We start from the raw sequence: 14,905 nt of genomic DNA on the forward strand, positions 1-14,905 counted from the left end.
GGGTAAAAGTCCAGAGTTTGTTTTGAATGTTGCTGCTGACTGTGATCTGAAAAGTCCCCTGTCATGCTGCAGAAATAAATGACTTCATTTTCCCACTCCCATGTCAAAAAGTCATCATTTATCTTAGTACACACACACACACACACAAACACACACAAATACGCACACGCACGCACACAGTTTCATCAATTCTCTAGATCGATTGGCCACAGGCTAGAGGTGAAAGGTGACTGTTGCTTCCTCAGACAGCTGAATCAGCAGCTGCTGACGGTAATAGATGTACATCTCCTCACCCCCTCATCTCCTCTAACCAGTCTGTGTTCATTTCCTATCACCGAGACAAAACACACACACACACACACACACACACACACACACACACACACACACACGAGACAGAGTGTGAGCAAGCAGAGCAAGCAGACCAGTGATGCAGAAACTGCTTCCTTACTGTTCCTCTTTGTTTAGCTGTTTCATTTCAGCTGTCACATATTCTCTAAATGAACTCATGGGAATCCCAGCAGTCACGCTATTGCCGATCACATCAGTGCTACATTACAGCTGAGGATGTAGTGGAGCTGCACACACTCAATACGGGGTTTCCAGGCAGGAAAGTCCAGTGAGTGTGTCAAGAAAATAGAAAGTGTAATCTCTTAGGTCATCTCTTATCTATGTGCAGTATTCAAATCCCAGAAACTACAACACAATACTTCCACAGGCTGCTGTGTATTTAACTTCTGTCCTCAACCTCTAACAGCAGTTTGTTAGAAATAATTAATGTTATTCTGCCTCACTTGCCTATGATTTCATCATATTTGACACACTTTTTTTCTCGATAATTTATTTATTAATTTTGTTAAAATATCAATACAAAGGTTGCTTTTCTGTGGCAATGAATTGGTGTTTCTACCCACAATAGTTAGAAGTAGGACATCTCTGATTAATTTATATTTCATTTTTGCAGTGGGCGGGTCAGATGGAATCAATTCCACAATGTAAATGTGAAAAATATGTCATCCCATATATCATCATATGAACTCAGTTTTTTTTTATGTGTGTGTTACAGTGGATATAAAACATGTTTCCTGCATTATTTTTTACCAATCATTTTAGACGTCCTCTGGCTTGATCAGAGGAGTACTGTGGTGTCTGTTCATCTTTTCGAGCTGGGTGTGACTACTTCAGCTTGCCACTTCTCATCCAGTTTAGCAGCATCACAGTGTCCAGATTCTGAATCAGAAACAGAGCTGTCCTCATCCAGCATCATTTGATCTGTTACTGTATATTCTTTATTCATCTCTCTCTCCTTTATATCTGGAACATCAGGACCAGCTTTAACTGCGCATCAATTGATGCATACGCAAATTACTAAATGATGCATAAATGATAAACAGCCAATCACAGGAGTAATAAGTCTGAAACATGTTGAATGCTAAAAGCCCTTTAAATAGGCCTTTTCACAGCAGACAATTTGACTTGAAAAATATCAAGAATGGCTGTATTCAAGTGTCCTAGATGGTGAGCCAACATGTTCAATACCAAGACCCTGAAACTGAGTCAGCTAAATGGGATTCTTGTCAAAGCTCTACATCCTCTCGCACAAACATTAGGCCGAGTCATTTTTTGAACCTAGTTACAAATCAAAAGGAAACTTTTGTGCTTCGCTGGATTCACGTTCTTCTATCACATTGAATCTTACTTTGTCATTCACACGACTGTGGAGCATAAAGGGTAGGGTAAGCTGTATATAGTGTGGACATGAATCGCTTCCATCTCAAGTGAAAACTAATCTGATTCGTTTTGGTCAGATACTGTTAAACAATTTCAATTTTCTGGGGAGTCTTGAGCACATTCGACATGTTTACATTTTATACTTGCAAGTCAATAATTAAACCAAGAGATCACTAGACTGCTTTTAGTGCCAACTTATTTTTATTGCCTTCTGTCAAATCAGGAATAGTTACAGCATATCTTACAGAAAACCTCTTGACATTTCTTGGCTTGACAGACAAATGTGTGGCTTGCATTAAACCCAACTAGCATGGTTTACTCTGTATGAAAGGTTAAAAGTCACCTGCTACACACATCTTTCTGAAACATCCATGATTATTTTGATAACAAGTTTGCCCGAAAATAATTGTTCTTCAAATGATTTACATCACATATCTGATGTAATGTGTAATGTGAATTCAGGCAAAACTAAGTCAAAACCTAAGTGCAATTCACATGATCACAAATTACAGTATTTAAGTGGGAGTGACACAAAACTGTTTTCAGAGCACCGCTTCTACAAGTTATATCATGTAATTTCTCACAATATTATAAGGGGAAAGAAAGCTTATGGGAAAATAAACCGAGAGGTGTCTGAAACTCCTTGTCTTTCCATCTCTGTACAATTTTAAAATGCTTCAAATGGCTGTGAGAAATATAAGAAATATTCCATTTTGTGTAAAAACCATCACGAAACAATCCATTTTAAATGCAACCAAGGTATTTTGGAACACCTGTGACAATACATTTGGCAGGGATTAAAAATGCAACAAAACACACTGAAAAAGACCATTCAGTGCATGGAAATAAAATAGTCAAAAATACTTTTCCGAAAGCGATATAGCTTATACAACAATTATTCTCATTACACTTTCTTATTCAAAGAAAATAACATATGAATTATTAATTCATCATAAGAGTCAATAACACAAAAAAATACAATGTTCTCAAAAAATACAATTCCTGATACTAATAGGTACTTGAAGACATATATGAAGTTGGGGAAGTACTGAATGGAGGGTCAGTAAGTAGGTCAGTATCAATCAACAGATTCACACACTAAGTACAGGTGTAGAGTCAAAGGCTAAATAAGTGGCTATGCCTTTTCAAAAGAACATCTTTCAAAAATCATTTAAACAGGAACAAGAAAGAGAAACTGTACAGGCTGGATGAGAGTACAGAGGCCATGAGAAGTCATCATTAAATCCTCTATTACAACATAACATCAAATCCCAACACAAAAAGAAAGAAACTGAAGAAACTTTACAAATCTCTTCACATTGGTGATGCTACATCCATGTCCAAAGTGAGTGAATCTGTGGAAGAAATACAAATACTAGTTATTAATACTAGTTATAAATCAAGATCTCCAGCGCGCTCTTTGTGAGGATCAATTTGAGGTAACAATGACAGCAATTTTGAACACAAGGCACATCTTCAAAGGGCTATTTGGTTTTAGTGTTAAAGTGTGTCTTTATGTAGAGAATGTGTGTTACTGACTCACCCAAATGCCCTGGATTAGCTTCAGCTTCGTTGTGCATCAGAGAGTCAAGGGTGCGAGGCGACATGGGGAACAGGTCACTGGTGTTTCCAGAGTTTGTGCTGTGAAAAAAAATACAAACAAAAATAGAGGACTTATTGTATATTACAAACTGAAATGCCCATGATCACACACACACTTACACATGGATTCTTGCCATAGTATTTGCGTTAGTCAAAATACTTTCAAGATTACCTGCTGTGAAAATATCTTTGTCATTCCACTTTAACACAAGCAAACAGCCACCTACTACCTTGTGCATGTTAGTATTTGTCTTCATCACCCTGACCGCAGGGCTGCCACAAGTAAAACGGCTGTTTTTTGTTTAATATACATGTCAGTGGTTAATTGGTGAGAAAGAAAAAAAAAAATCACTCCATCAGTCTCATCATAATTCAGCATTCAGCGTCAGTATGCAAAGTCATGACCAAAGAAGGAGGTTGATGAAAGCTTGGCTGGTTTTCTGGTACCATACTGAAATATTTAGCTGTAAATGCCAAAATACATGTGAAATGAAACCACAAAAGACTGGGCAGGTGTTAAGGATACCATATGCTGTTTCCTGCTTGTATTTTAGGCAATGCTAAGCACACTGACACAAAAGGCTTTTATGTTTAACATTGCATTGATGTTAATGACAGTTACTCTACAGTCACTGTCACAACAGTTGTTGATTAGCACAGTGGGTTGGGTGGATCGAACAGGCCACTACTCAAGTCTTCAGTAAAATTTCCTTTTTTTGTTTCCGCCTTCTGTCAAACTGACATGGCTTTCACCTTGCCTATCCTGTTTTGGAATTTTATTCATCTAAGATACGAGTATTATCTGAATATCTGACAATCATAGCAAAATAGTTTGGTCTGTTTTATCCATACAAGTGGATTTGGTTTGGTGGAGGAAGTATGACAATGATGTCTGGGAAACAAGAGTGTGACCTGAAGCAAATGAAAAATTGATGAATGGTAGGGAGATGCTCTTGAATTAGAACCAGGAAAAGTGGCTGTGAGACAAAAACAGCAATTATAAAAGGTGGGGGTACTGGTCCATCATCCCTGAAACCCACCCATGAAACACACAGACAAAGTGAGGAGATGCACACACAGCCCTACATGCCATCCCCCCGCCCCCCCAAGTGCCTACCCTGGGAATCCGTTCCCAAGCAGCTCACTGTCCGGCAAGTCCATGAACACGGAGGGACACCTACGGAGACAGGTCAGGATCTCACTGAGCAAACCTCACAACCCACCAGCACGCCATCAAACCCACTACCAACCAATGCACACAGAGCTGACTGGCCTGTGTATACACTCCTCCGATCTCAGTCAACCTTACAATATCGCACTCACCTGCAGCCAACTTTGACCCTCCTCTATTCCTTCCATCTCATTTATTTTTCAGTTAATCTCAGATATTCGATGCAAATACATTTGAAGATGCTCTATAAGAAATATTTGGTGCTAAGAAAAGCAACACAAAGTTTTATTAACTCTTACATTGCAATGTTCTAAACGTCTGCATTTCTTAACAAATATTTGTTAAAAATATCTAATATTGCAATTTCATTCGTTTTTTTCTCTGCTCATGGGTATGTTTACTAAATTCAGAAGTTAGGTCCGTTGCTTTTTCTTGTTTTTGCCATATTGGCCCTGATCATCTAAAAAGTATTTAAATATAAGTGTGATTACAACCAAAACAAACAATAAAGCACACAGTAAACTAAGAATAGGCTGCAGGCCGGATCCACAGATATGCAACTTTGTGCACGGTTATTTGCATACTGAGCATGGAAATGAATTCCCATCATAAGCCCTCAACGAAGACACCACCTGATGCCAGGTGTGAATTGCAGTCTGTCTTAACTGAACCTATAGAGAATCTGCACATATCTGGGCACACAAATCTTGGTCTGAACAGGGTGATGGTTCCTCAAATGACAGTGGTGACTCAAAGTGAGAGTGAAAACTGCTTTGTTCTCTTTTCTTTGAACGTTTGGCAACCCTTGCATTTTGGAAAAGAAGTTTAAGAAAAGGAAATGCGGATCTTCAGCAGGAACATTCAGATTCAATTCTTTATAAAAGGAAACATCAACAGCAAATAATAAGGGCTAACATAAGTACATAAGTGGAGGTCACTGGGTGGCATGAGATATTTCCATAAAAATTGTATTGTATATACTTACGGTGTGACGCAGATGAACTTTGTCTTCAAGTACGGCTGAGTAACTGTGAGGGAAAAGACAATGTAAAAATTCCACACGATAGAAATTAAGGAATAACATGCATACGAAGCAGTGCAGTGTGTATTGTTCCTCTTAGACACCATAGAGGACAAGGCAGTGACTTACTGCTCGTAGAGTCTCCCAACTCAGTTTCAGGAGCCGCTTCTGGCCTGCAGTATTTCCCGAAAGCTTCCTCTTTGGGGATATCAGGGTAGAGGTAGACGAGAGGCGAAACCAGGATGTTTGTGGCATCCATAATCTTGTAGCCCATGATGATGTCGGCAAAAGACATACTGTTGAGCTGCTGCTTGGTGTAGGGCTCCACTGACTGGATCTGGGTCTTTCCTGAAGTCAAACCACACCACGACAGTGTCACGATTAAAAAAAAAAGTCGAGACAATATTATAAAATAGTATAAGAAGGGCTAAAATACTCACCACTGATGTCTTTCTCTACCCAGGTAAATGTTATGCCCCCCTCCTTGCTGCTCTCACTGAAGCGCAGCAGAAAAGTGCCGGGAGGTTTTGGACTCAAAATGGCCCTCTCCCTCTCCTTACTGATAAAGCCCATGATATACCTGTAGAGAGGCAACAGGAAGTCATTTAAATACACACTGAATTTTAAAATAGAAAATCTATTTTAAATCTGTTGACTGCGTCAAAACACTTTCTATAATACGAAAAGCAGCTAATAGTCAATTCTAGCGAGTGCTCAGGGGACTTGACAGTAAACAAAGGACGACCTCTCACCCTTCATTCCACAGTGCCAGGATATACTTTTTCACCAGGTCAATAATGTTGTCCAGCCACACCCAGAAGGAGAAGCCCTTACCAGCCATGTTTTCCTGAGAAGAGGAAGGGAAAAAATAACTCACTGGCTCAATGCAATGGCAACATCGTGGACTGAAACACATGTGGTCGGTAGGTGAATTACCTTACAGAACTTGGCCCAGGTGATCTGACAGCCAGAGTAGTTGACACAAGGCCCTAGATAGACAAATTCAAAATAACATTACATATATATATATATATATGAGAGTGGAAAGTTTTTGTAGAGTTTCAGGCATGTTAACTCACCTAGTAATTTCTCAGCCAGTGTGGTGAGCTGTTCAATGGTCAGGCCTCTCTTGGTAGTGGAGGAGAATTGCCAGCTTAGCACCTCAGCCACCTGGTCCCATGTCCCCACTGGAGGCTTGGTAAAGAAGTTTACATTCTGTGCAGAGACATTCAGGCCAACATATTTAAAAACATATCATTTTTTTTCTACTTCAAACTGACCTACAACTGTAATGTGTAAACATTCTCCTCCAAGAGTTCAGCCCCTTTCCACCAGAGGGTGCTGTCTTACCTTTGGGTGGTTAGTGAGCATATTGTACCACAGGATGGAAGCCCAGGCGTTGGGCATCTGGCAGATGTTCGAAATGACTACCACAGGCAGGGAATGAGTCTGCACAAATGAAGGAATACATTTATTTCAGTATGTTTTTGTCTTCTCTTCTAAAAAGTCTTGTTATTTGCTTGCCAACATTTACTCCTGCTGCACAAGAATCCTTCAGGATATCCTCTCATTAATACTGCCCTTAGATGTATAAGGCATGCAGCAAGACATTTTCGTGTAAAAGGGCTGTCCTTTGTTCTGCGACCCACACAGATGCTGCATCCCAAGATCTGGGATCGGATCTGAGAGGGTCACTCAAGAAAGAACAGAAATATAATAACATAATGCACTGAAATTCAATGCTAATAATACAATGACAACTTCATTATGTGAGGGCCACACAAGATGCACAATTTAATGTTTAGCCTGTCTTCACAACAAATACCATCTGTCAGTGGGAGACTTTTGTTTTGCCATGAAGACAAAACAGATGTGTTACAGATGCTGTGGATGTTGCACTGAGCTGTCACATGGCTTGTTGTAGTTTTACTTTGGATGGAAGCGCCGTAGTGCATCAGAGGTTTGAGGAAACACATGATACATTAGACATGAAAGTTAACCTAGTCATAACATAATATTATGACTGTGACTACTATTGCATTAGCCACAGAGGATAGGGGAAAGCTGTAAAAATCCAACTTTGCTCCAGCATGAATATTCAGTCCTAGTTACTCTGCCCCCAGTACGACCACTGGGAGCAGGTCAATATTTGGATTGATGGAAGATGTTTAACTTAAAGTATGAGCTCATTTAGAAACTTGGCAGGAGACATTGTTGATGACTCATTTGTCTGGTTACTTATTTTGTATGGGCTGTCAAAGAAAACCACTGCATTATGTCGTGAGAGTTTTTCGAGTTTAATTTTGTTGCCGGCTGGTGTTGTGTGAAAGTCAAACTGAGAAAACAGAGAAGTCACCCAGTTCATGAACGAAAGTGGTGGTACTCACCTCCAGATCTATCTTCAGGCCTTGGTGATATACTTCTGTCTCGAAAGTGATAAGATGCAGCTCCTCTGTGACAATCAGAGAGGCCTAGAGAAAACAGATCATTTAAAACTCTATTGTTGAAAAAAGTTTATATGTATCACAGGTTAAAATAAAGCCTATCATCCTTATGCAGACAATACAGCAGTCTAAACTAAACAATCTTTGCATCAAATTACACTACCCCACAAAGTGTTGAGGAGTACTTACATCACTGTTGGTCCGGCCACCATTTCCACACCTCTGTTCTCTCAGGGTCTGTAACAAACAGGAAGTGAGTGCACCATAGTGGGCTTTTATGGGAGAACATCATCACCGTCAAATGTTAAGAGCTTTGCCTCTGTAACTCACCAAGTGTTTAAACTCTGCTGACAGGCTGCCATTGTTGGATTCCTCCATGTTCATAACTTTTGTGTTTGTGCCGAGGATGTTAAACTTCCGTGACCTATGAAAATCCAAGTACAGCAGAAGGTGAGACTTGTAAAATAATATAAAGTAAATACTCAGACTTAAAAAAAAAAGTGTTCTTAAAGTCTTACCCTCGAATTGCAGCCACATCACCAGATTCCCTGGAAAATAAACAGTGAAAATCAGCAAAACAGTGATTTCTCTTCTTCAATCAAAATAGAAATCAATCTCTTTCTGATCAAGACTTAATATAAATAATAATAATAATAAAACTCACTTGTCAATGCAAACTTTAATTTTCAGCTGGTAATTGAGTTCAGGAAACTTTACCAGTAACCTGCAAAATGAGAGGAGAAGATTTAGTCACAAAATTCAGTAGGATATGAAATGTCACAATTGCAGTCTCCATTATATGGGACAGATAAAATGTTGCTATTAAAACATATGCATCTTTACCTGACTTTATTTGTGAACTGCACTCCTGTTTTGATAACCAGAGGTCTGTCTGGATGCATGGGCATACAAGGCTGTCTTTCCACCACAAAAGCACTACAAGACAGAGTGGATCATGTTTCAGACAAAATTTCCAGAAAACTTTAGAACATATGGTAAAGAGAATCTAAGGTCAAAGGTCCACTTACTAATGATTCTGAGCTTTCAACTGAATCTCACTATCAGTGAAAAGAGCTGCCTCAGATGTTATCACGTGACAACAATGTAAACTTACTCTGAACCAGTCCATTTGCAGAATGCAGACTGCGAGATGTTGCTGAAAGCTCTGTATCATTAGTAGGTAGAACCTTGAACTTAGATTCTCTTCATAGATTGTACCCAAAGGTCAAGAAGGAACATCTATGCAGTTCATAGTAACACTAGTAAAAATTGTCTGGGCAGATGTACAGTGAAGATTCATCATATGCAGTACCTCTTCATCAGGTTTCTGAACAAGTCCACAATCTTCTCTTCCAGGGCGGGCCGGTGCTGAATGATGGGGTCTCCTTTGTAGGACACCTTCTGCTGAAGCTCCTCCAACTTTTTGATCTGCTGACGAATCTGGAGCTGTGACTCAGCCAAGGATGTGATCCTGTTTAGAAAATGAATTATTATTCTGTCTGCTCTCATGTTTTCAGACACTGGTCAAGCAAAGCAGGAGCAGACATGTAAATGGCAGCTTTTTATTTAATCTGATTCAAATAATTAACTTAAACTTTTTATTTAATTTATGACTCCAATACCTAATTAATCCAAATTCTGCAAAAGCCACCCATGTAAGATGTTAAAATTAAGCTTTCAATATGAATTGATCGCTGATAATTAACATGACTTAACCCTAACCCTTACCATGTTTCGAGGCGATCCAGGCAGATGTTAGGTGGACCTCCAATGCAGGCAATTTGCTGTCTTCTCTTCCAGTCAGCTAGTTCTTCATCTGTCAGGTTCTTCTGCACGTAATCCATGGCTGTCAGCAAGCCTCCCATCTCTGTCACGATTTGCTACAGGACAGGAAGCACAGCATATGTCAAGCATGGACATAATCTGTTAACACCTATATGATCCGTGTATCTAGCATCTAAAACGCAGTGGCACATGTGGTTTCACAGCAGTAACTGCAGACAACCCTTTAATAGATCTTCAGCCATTTGTTTCAGACACTCACCCTTCTGAGCTGGTCCAAGGCGCTCAGCATCTGTTCAAGCTGAGCCATCTTCTGTCTTGTAGCAGCTGCCTGGCTATTTCCATTAAGGTCCTGGGACAACTCTAGATAGAGAGCAGACATGTCATAGGTCAGGTGACAAATTAAGATGTATTTAATCTATACTAGAAAGCTGATAAAAGCATTTTAAGAAATGTTGGTTTAAGGCATTGCTAATACATTAACAGATCAATGTCATTCTCCAAAAGCTAAGAAAATATCAAACATACCTCCTTGGCTTTTCAATGTCTTATAATTGAAATCAAAGTCATCCTGCAAGTTCTCAAGCATTTTCATCTTCTGTTCCATATCCTGTCAAAAAAAGATGATGATTTATATACATATTTATAACAAGACTAATCGTGCGAAGGCAAGAGAGTGTTCAGTATTCTTTATATTGCATATTAAAATATTTAAATCAGTGAGTCTCTGAGGGAAACTAACCTGCACCCGCTTCCTGATGTCTTGAAGGTTGTGCTCCAGGATCTGCTGCTTCTCTGTCACTACCGTCCCAGTGGGATGGGCTGCCTGGCCATCCTGCAATAATTAAGGGGGAAACTGATGTGTAAAACCATTGCGCCAACCCATAGCCATTAATGACTTTATTACTGAATAATAACATTCAAATCTAAAGCTAAGTTTGTGTTGCTTTCTCAACCTGTGCAGCAGATGTGGCAGTCTGCAGGAGCCTTTGCTCCTCCCATAAGCAGCGGGCAACAATGCGGGCAATATCCATCGGCTTCTCCAAGTACTTGCTCTGCAGATGCTGTTTAATCCTGCGCAGGTTATGCTGGTAGAGTACATTGTTCTCCTGCAGGAAACGGCTATACTGCTGATCTATCTCTCCCAAAAGGTTGTGGAACACCAGTGTGGCATGGGACTCCTTATTGGCAGCATAAGCCCTAGTAAAGGAGAGAGGAGAAAGAATAACAGGGTATGATCATTTCTAGTTCCCTCTGGGAACTGGTAAAAGAAGCACTGAAATCCCATCCACTGTTCATGGATCGCTTCAAAAAATGAAATAGACAAATGGGACAGAAAATATAATATCTTTGGTAGATACTAGGTTATATTAATTTAGCCCTGAAAAGAAGAAAAACCTCAGAAGAAAGCTTTGTCACTCAACATGGAATCATTTAGGTGCACTGATATATGATATGCATGAGATTCCTATAATAAATGGAGGAAGAAGAAAGCATGATAAGGAAGAGGGATGAATTCTAAAACACAATAGCTTTTCATGTGGCAAACTATTAGCAAGTCATGGTGAGTGGCCACGTGCCAGTTTAGAAGGAGTGGAGGATAAAAAGCAGGAGGAATAAAATGTCCTTGCATCACAGAGCCTAGGAATTCAATTATTTCTCACCAGTCTTGGCTCTCAATCCAGGGGGCAAGAAACTGCCGTAGCTCCATTGGGAAGCTGTCACTGTACAAGTGGTAGAGCTGCTCCAGATACCTGGTCTCCAGCTGCTGTAACTGGTTCCACTGGGCCATCCTGACGTACACCTCCTCAAACCTACGTAAAAAAAGATAGCAGTAACAACATAAGCAAGATACCCAGAGAACTTCTCTGATAAATATATGTCCTCACATATAAACACACACACACACACACACACACACACACACACATATATGTATATATATATATATCTATAACCGAGTATCACTTAAACTGATCAGAGAGAAATAGCTAAATGTCAGGTTTTCTCTGAAAATGATGACATGCACTCAGGAGGCCTCCTTTTCAGCAGTCACTTCCTGTTCAGTGAAATGCTACGCCTCCACAGAGAAATATAGGCCGACATGAACAGCTGTCAACTCCCTTAGCAGATAGGAGTTAATGATCTTAGGTCGAAGTGCCCAAGTCGTACTCGCTAGAAAGAATGAAAACCACATTTCCCTCTCTAAGCTGTCGAAACCAGAAAAACATATATTCTTCGACAATATAAAGGCTGGCTTTTTATCGTTTCCTTCATATCAATTTTCCGATGAGCACAATGCAATTTGAACAACATACTGTCAGTAATCCTAACTCAGCTGCTTGCATAGACCACTATTATCCATCAGATTCACATGGCAGGTTCTGCTAACCATCTCATCTTACCAACAGCAGGCTATACTGTCCCCCGGAGGACTCTAGACTGTGCACTAACATTAACCAGACAGTCAGTGGATCCAACAGAAAGTTGTCTCCTCTGCCATCCATACTGTTTTAAATGACAGACTGCAGCCTTTGTTTAAGTCCCTTACATAGCTTTTGGATACTGTTTCACTATCATACATGGTCTGAGTAGTCAATAGTCAGTTGCACAGTGTCATTGCACAATACTGAATTGTGCAGTGCACTAGGGAGAATTTAAATATAGGCTCAGAATTTCACCAAAGCTCTCATCCTTGGTAAATGATGACTCAAATGTTCTTGACAAGAAACAAGACTATGCTTTCTGTTTCCAGGAGGTAAGATGACAGAAAGCACAGATAACACAGATAGTACTGCTAACATTTGAAACACTTTAAATATCTAAATTAGTATTCTATATATGTCCATGTTTCTGCATCGCTCACACTGTAATTGATAAACCTCTTCATTACTCAGTTTGCACACTTGATCTTTTTCCCAATCCCATTCATATACATAAGGGGGTCAAAGTAATAGAAACTCCTCAGTATGATGTAATCCTCTATTACACCACTATTAACCACAGCCTCAATGATTAATACAGTACTACTACTACTACTACTACTACTACTACGAGTACTACTAGAGTAGTACTACAGTTAATCAAGTCTTATCTGACACAGTGTCAACAAAAACTGAACGTTATAGGCTCTACAAATACTGCATTTATTGCAAGGTTGTATAATGCATTTCCTTCCTTTCACTCACTGCAGACATTTCGACAAACTGTAGAATAAAAAGCACAGGTGTAACTTATAATATTAATAATGGCTTTGTGCCTCCACCTAAATTAAAAGAAGCTATGATTAACCTTATTAGTTACACCTGTGTTTGACAACTAAATGTCTTTCATAATGGACTGTACAAGATTGTGAACTGGTAAGTCAGTGTAAGGTTCCAACTCATTGTTTAATTACTTTAGGGCAACCTGAAACATAACTATATGGCTTCAAAGTTTCATTTAAATGAAGTCAGTGTCCCAGGGAAGCCACAAGAATTCAGTTAACGGTTCAGTTAACAATTATTCTCACTGACATCACATAGGTAAGAGTTTTTTTTAGCATGTAAGACCCGTAACTGTTCCACAAATGTCACAGTTTTCTAATGAAATATGTTCCTCTTTTTCTAATGTGAAAACAGTGCATCTGCATGGTGAGACTTTCTGGGCATGTGAAAACCCTCAGAGGATCACATCAAAGGGTAGCTGAGTCATCGTCAACTCTGTGAGGATTCCTTTAGTTTTTAGACCATCTGAATTAGGGTCTACTACTTCCTGTTGTTGGTGAATTTGGGTTAGAAATAAAATGACGGCCCTGGGCCCTATTCACAAATATTGATCCATGTGCCAAGGTAAGGGTTTTGACCAAACACCACATCTTAAATGTATCTGTCATAAGTATCTGAGTTTGAAAATCAATTTGATGCTATGCAAGCAGACATAGTCAGTATCATTACAATTGTACAGCACAATGACTGACTCCTCAAATCATGTCACTGATATTCCAGGAAATACTTCCTGGAACAAACAAAGGAAGCCGTTACCATTATGGTTTCTGTAAACACAGGTGAGAATGAAAGTACTTATATGTGTGTCATTAGGTTGTACAGCCATACTTTCAACTTAAAAACAGTGATCATTGTCAATAGAGTAGTAGCTTACCTGATAAACAATATCACTATGACAGCTGTACTGGCTGCACTAAACATGGTAAATGACAAATCAAACCCTGCCATACACCCCACAAATTAAGATTCTGGGCATGCACAGCAGTATGATCCCTAAAATCTAATTGGTGGATTGGAGGAAATGAATCCTATTGTAGGAGTCAGTCATGTTGGCCTGAAGCTGGGAGGGAGATGGGCGTGACAATTCAAGGCAAACACAAAACAATGACCTAAATTCCATTGAGACTAAATAAAATAAATATGCACCTCGATAAAGGTATGTATGGCCATTATTACTAGTAAATGATCCAGACCACATGTGGAAAACAGAAAACAAAAATTCACGAGACCCATACTGAGAGCTTTGGTTGTAAGATTACCAGTTTCATGAGGGGCAAGCAGGACCGACTAGCTTCAGTTAAAACATAGTAACACTTGTATTATTACTTATAAAACAAAATGGTTTCTACAGCATGAATAACTTATGACGTGGTCACAACGATGCAAATGTAGTTTAGTTGTGTTATGGATAACAGAGCTAGCCATGCAATTAATGTGATCTGCTATGACATAATAATGAAGACGAAATCTGACCTCGGAACTGAGAAAAATGTTTAATAAATGCCAAAAGCAGAAGTCGTTGTTGTAGTCGCTTACCTAGCTCGTTGTCACTCCCTTGGAAAGTTTCTCCGTAGAAAAATGTAACCCTTTCTACTAAAAAACACTGACAATAACAGTCAGTGACAACTTTTCTAGAACTGAACACACAAAATCGAGCTAAGAGACACGGAAAAACGTCGCAACTCAATGTTTCTTCTAGCAGGCTCGGGAAACACTTCTCTCACACACGCATAAACCTCATTACCCAACCCATCACCTACATTGCAGTCTTTCCAGCCAGACAAACTCCATAAACTCCATTATTGACACCTCTAACAACCAATAGTAGTCGGGAATCCTGATATAGCCAATCAGATTGCAGTTTGCTTGCAAGAGAGGTGGGACTTTA

General features: G+C 39.5%; 1 protein-coding gene across 2 annotated transcripts; it reads right to left on the reverse strand.

Moving 5' to 3' along the window:
- Nucleotides 1-1,913: 1,913 nt before the first annotated feature.
- Nucleotides 1,914-14,758, reverse strand: stat3 (signal transducer and activator of transcription 3). 2 transcript variants are annotated; one of them, XM_022739369.1, is made up of 24 exons: nucleotides 14,554-14,758; nucleotides 11,416-11,565; nucleotides 10,708-10,951; nucleotides 10,494-10,586; nucleotides 10,280-10,361; nucleotides 10,014-10,114; nucleotides 9,698-9,849; nucleotides 9,282-9,440; nucleotides 8,813-8,905; nucleotides 8,634-8,693; nucleotides 8,488-8,517; nucleotides 8,300-8,393; nucleotides 8,159-8,206; nucleotides 7,913-7,996; nucleotides 6,876-6,974; nucleotides 6,605-6,740; nucleotides 6,462-6,514; nucleotides 6,278-6,372; nucleotides 5,966-6,105; nucleotides 5,655-5,873; nucleotides 5,490-5,532; nucleotides 4,451-4,510; nucleotides 3,275-3,372; nucleotides 1,914-3,086 (listed from the first exon to the last, which is right to left on the reverse strand). In XM_022739369.1, exons 2-24 carry the CDS (start codon nucleotides 11,541-11,543, stop codon nucleotides 3,046-3,048), a joined length of 2,352 nt encoding a protein of 783 aa, XP_022595090.1. In that variant the 5' UTR covers nucleotides 11,544-11,565; nucleotides 14,554-14,758; the 3' UTR covers nucleotides 1,914-3,045. The 2 variants fall into 2 exon arrangements, with proteins under 2 accessions (XP_022595090.1, XP_022595091.1); XM_022739370.1 differs by lacking the exon at nucleotides 4,451-4,510.
- Between the last annotated feature and the right edge of the window lie 147 nt (nucleotides 14,759-14,905).

This window comes from Seriola dumerili, unplaced genomic scaffold (assembly GCF_002260705.1).
Source record: "Seriola dumerili isolate Sdu_G_001 unplaced genomic scaffold, Sdu_1.0 BDQW01000044.1, whole genome shotgun sequence".
Lineage (NCBI taxonomy): Eukaryota > Metazoa > Chordata > Actinopteri > Carangiformes > Carangidae > Seriola > Seriola dumerili.